The sequence below is a fragment of the Penaeus vannamei genome, chromosome 33, assembly GCF_042767895.1.
Source record: "Penaeus vannamei isolate JL-2024 chromosome 33, ASM4276789v1, whole genome shotgun sequence".
Lineage (NCBI taxonomy): Eukaryota > Metazoa > Arthropoda > Malacostraca > Decapoda > Penaeidae > Penaeus > Penaeus vannamei.
In genome coordinates this window covers 9,626,160-9,628,659 of record NC_091581.1, presented here as the reverse complement: position 1 = coordinate 9,628,659, position 2,500 = coordinate 9,626,160, and the positions used below count along the sequence as shown (strand labels likewise).

Sequence of the window (2,500 nt, the reverse complement as noted above, 5' to 3'; positions counted from 1 at the left end):
CTTTTATTGATATTATCATCAGTATCACCGTTATTATTATTGTTGTTGCCATTATTATCCGCTTTACTAGTGTCATTATTACCATTATTAGTATCATCATCATTATTATCGTTATCAATTTTACTATTGCTGCTATCAGTAACTTAATATCGTTGTTTTGTTGTTGAATTTTGCACGTGGTTGTTGTCCGTGATTTTTTTGTTGTTGTTCTAGTTGTCAGTGATATCAGGGGTGTTTTACAGTCTTATTTTTTATTTATCTATTTTTTCTATCTTATTATTATTGTTTGTCTATTTATTTGTTTGTTTGCTTTTGTTTGTTTTGTATGTATGGGTTATTTGTTTGTTGTGTATCCTTTTCTATTTTTTCTATCTTATTATTATTGTTTGTCTATTTATTTGTCTGTTTGTTTTTGTTTGTGTTGTATGTATGGACTATTTGTTTGTTGTGTATAGTATGACATTTTCTGGTGTATAGCATTTTGTAAAAACAGATAGATAGATAGATGAATCAATAGATGAAATATATCTAAATAAATCTTCTCGGCTTTAAGATCCGTGCTCTCACCGCCGTCTCGCCTCCCTCCCTCAGGCGACCACTTCGGGATGCGCGACGGGGCCGTCTACTGCCGCCCGCACTACGAGCTCATCCTCCAGTCGGAAGCCGAGATGGAGGCCGTGGGCGTGAACCCGGGCATGGCATACCCGCCCCTCTCCCCCGCCACGCCCCGCCTGGCCTACTACAACGGCGTGGGCGCGGCGCAGAAGGGCCGCCCACGCAAGAGAAAGCTACCCACGGAGGATATGCCGCCCCTCACGCCCCTTACACCCGGCATGGGTGAGTGTTGAAGGCCTCGGGCGTATGTGGGTGGGCGCTGCTGTGCACGGGGAGGGGTGAGGGTGGGCGTCTCCATTGAAAACGTGTATTTGTCCCTTTAAATCTTGAAAGGCGCCTAAAAGTGGATTTTTTTTTCTGTTTATCCGCCCTTTGTGCGTGTTCTCGTGCGGGCGTTGGCGACAGGAGGGCGGGGTTTGGGGTCGCTGGAAGGCTCGGCGAAGGCGGGGCCACAACGCCCCTCCCCAACGTAAGGGCGAATCGAAAATCGAAAGGGGAGATAGGGAGAGGGAATAAAAAAAGAGAGAGGGAGAGGGGAAAAGGAGGATAAGACGGGGGAAGAGAAGGAGGGAGAGAGGGAGAGGGAGTAATAGGGAGAGAGGGAGAGAAAGGGGGATGAGATGGGTGAAGAGAAGGAGGGAGAAGGAATAATAGGGAGATAGGGAGAGGGGAATAATAGGAGAGAGGGGAGAGGGAAAGGGGGTGAGACAGGTGAAGAGGAGAGAGAGGAGAGGGAAAGGAGGAATGAGACGGGTGAAGGCAAGGAGGGAGAGAGGGAGACGGAAAAAGGGGGATGAGATGGGTGAAGAATAGGGGGGAGAGAGGGAGAGGGAAAGGGGGATGAGAAGGGTGAAGAGAAGGAGGGAGAGAGGGACAGGCAAGCATGAATGGAGGGCAGCTCCTGGGGGGCGGGGTGGGTGGGGGGTGAGTGAGTACGCAGGACCTTGTGAAGGTGAGTAAATCTGACATCTTGGGTAATCTGTATTGCTGTCATTAATGTTTCTTATTGGATTTCTCTGATTTTATCATCTGAAAATTGCTGGAAAATTGTAAAAGTAATTATAACATCAAAAACACATCACCGGCAATAAAGGAAGTGATAATAGTAATCATAATGGCGAAGGGACTAATAAAACCCAGGTCCCCGCTAATTCCTGGCATGGATACAACAGCAACATACGACGGCATCCATAACAAAGTTAGCAAAGGGACTAATCGGCCATGCACCTCCCTTCCATACAGAGCAGCAGAGGCGCCGTTGCTCTACTCCCTCGCCGTGCTTTTGCTCCGTGCGCTTGTGTTTACTCTTTTTCAATATCCGCGTTTATGGTGTCTTCGTAAATTCTCGGATTTACCGGCCTTTAAGCTGACAGACTGAGGGAGACCTTGGACAATGAACGTCGAGGGGAAAAGGAAAGAGAGGGTCGTGGGGGGAGGGAGGGGGAGGTAAGGGGAGAGGCGGGGGAAAAGGAAAAAGGAAAGGGTTTGTGTTTGTTTACACTTGTTCGCCCGCGCTGTGTCAACAAACGGACAGACCATCGACTTCGACAGAGAGGCTCCGAGGCCAATATTTCTGGGCCGACAACAAAAGCACTCGAAGTGGATCACCGTCGCCTATAGGGAGGGAAACATATGTCTTTATTTAATGCCTTTTTTCCAAACTCTGTCTTGCTCTTAAAAAGTCAGCGACGCATGGAGAATAGCGTGGCGGATATTGGGAGAGCACACAGACGCTGTGAATGGCGCCCTCTGGAGGGGCTTACTAATGCAAACATAAGCGCGCGCGGAAGGGGAAGAGGGAAGAGAGGGGAGGGAGAGGGGAAGAAGAGGGAAGAGAGGGAGGGAGGCCTGGGGAGGAAGAGGGAGGGAAGAAGGGGAAGGGGGA

At 48.6% G+C, this 2,500-nt stretch overlaps 1 protein-coding gene across 2 annotated transcripts in view; it reads left to right on the top strand.

Moving 5' to 3' along the window:
• The window catches only part of LOC113805131 (LIM/homeobox protein Lhx9), a 99,411-nt gene that overhangs the window by 76,837 nt on the left and 20,074 nt on the right, over positions 1–2,500 (top strand). For both annotated transcript variants that reach the window (XM_070145070.1, XM_070145071.1), the window contains exon 4: positions 592–837. In XM_070145070.1, coding sequence (XP_070001171.1) covers positions 592–837 — 246 coding nt within the window. The remainder of the gene's footprint in view (positions 1–591; positions 838–2,500) is intronic.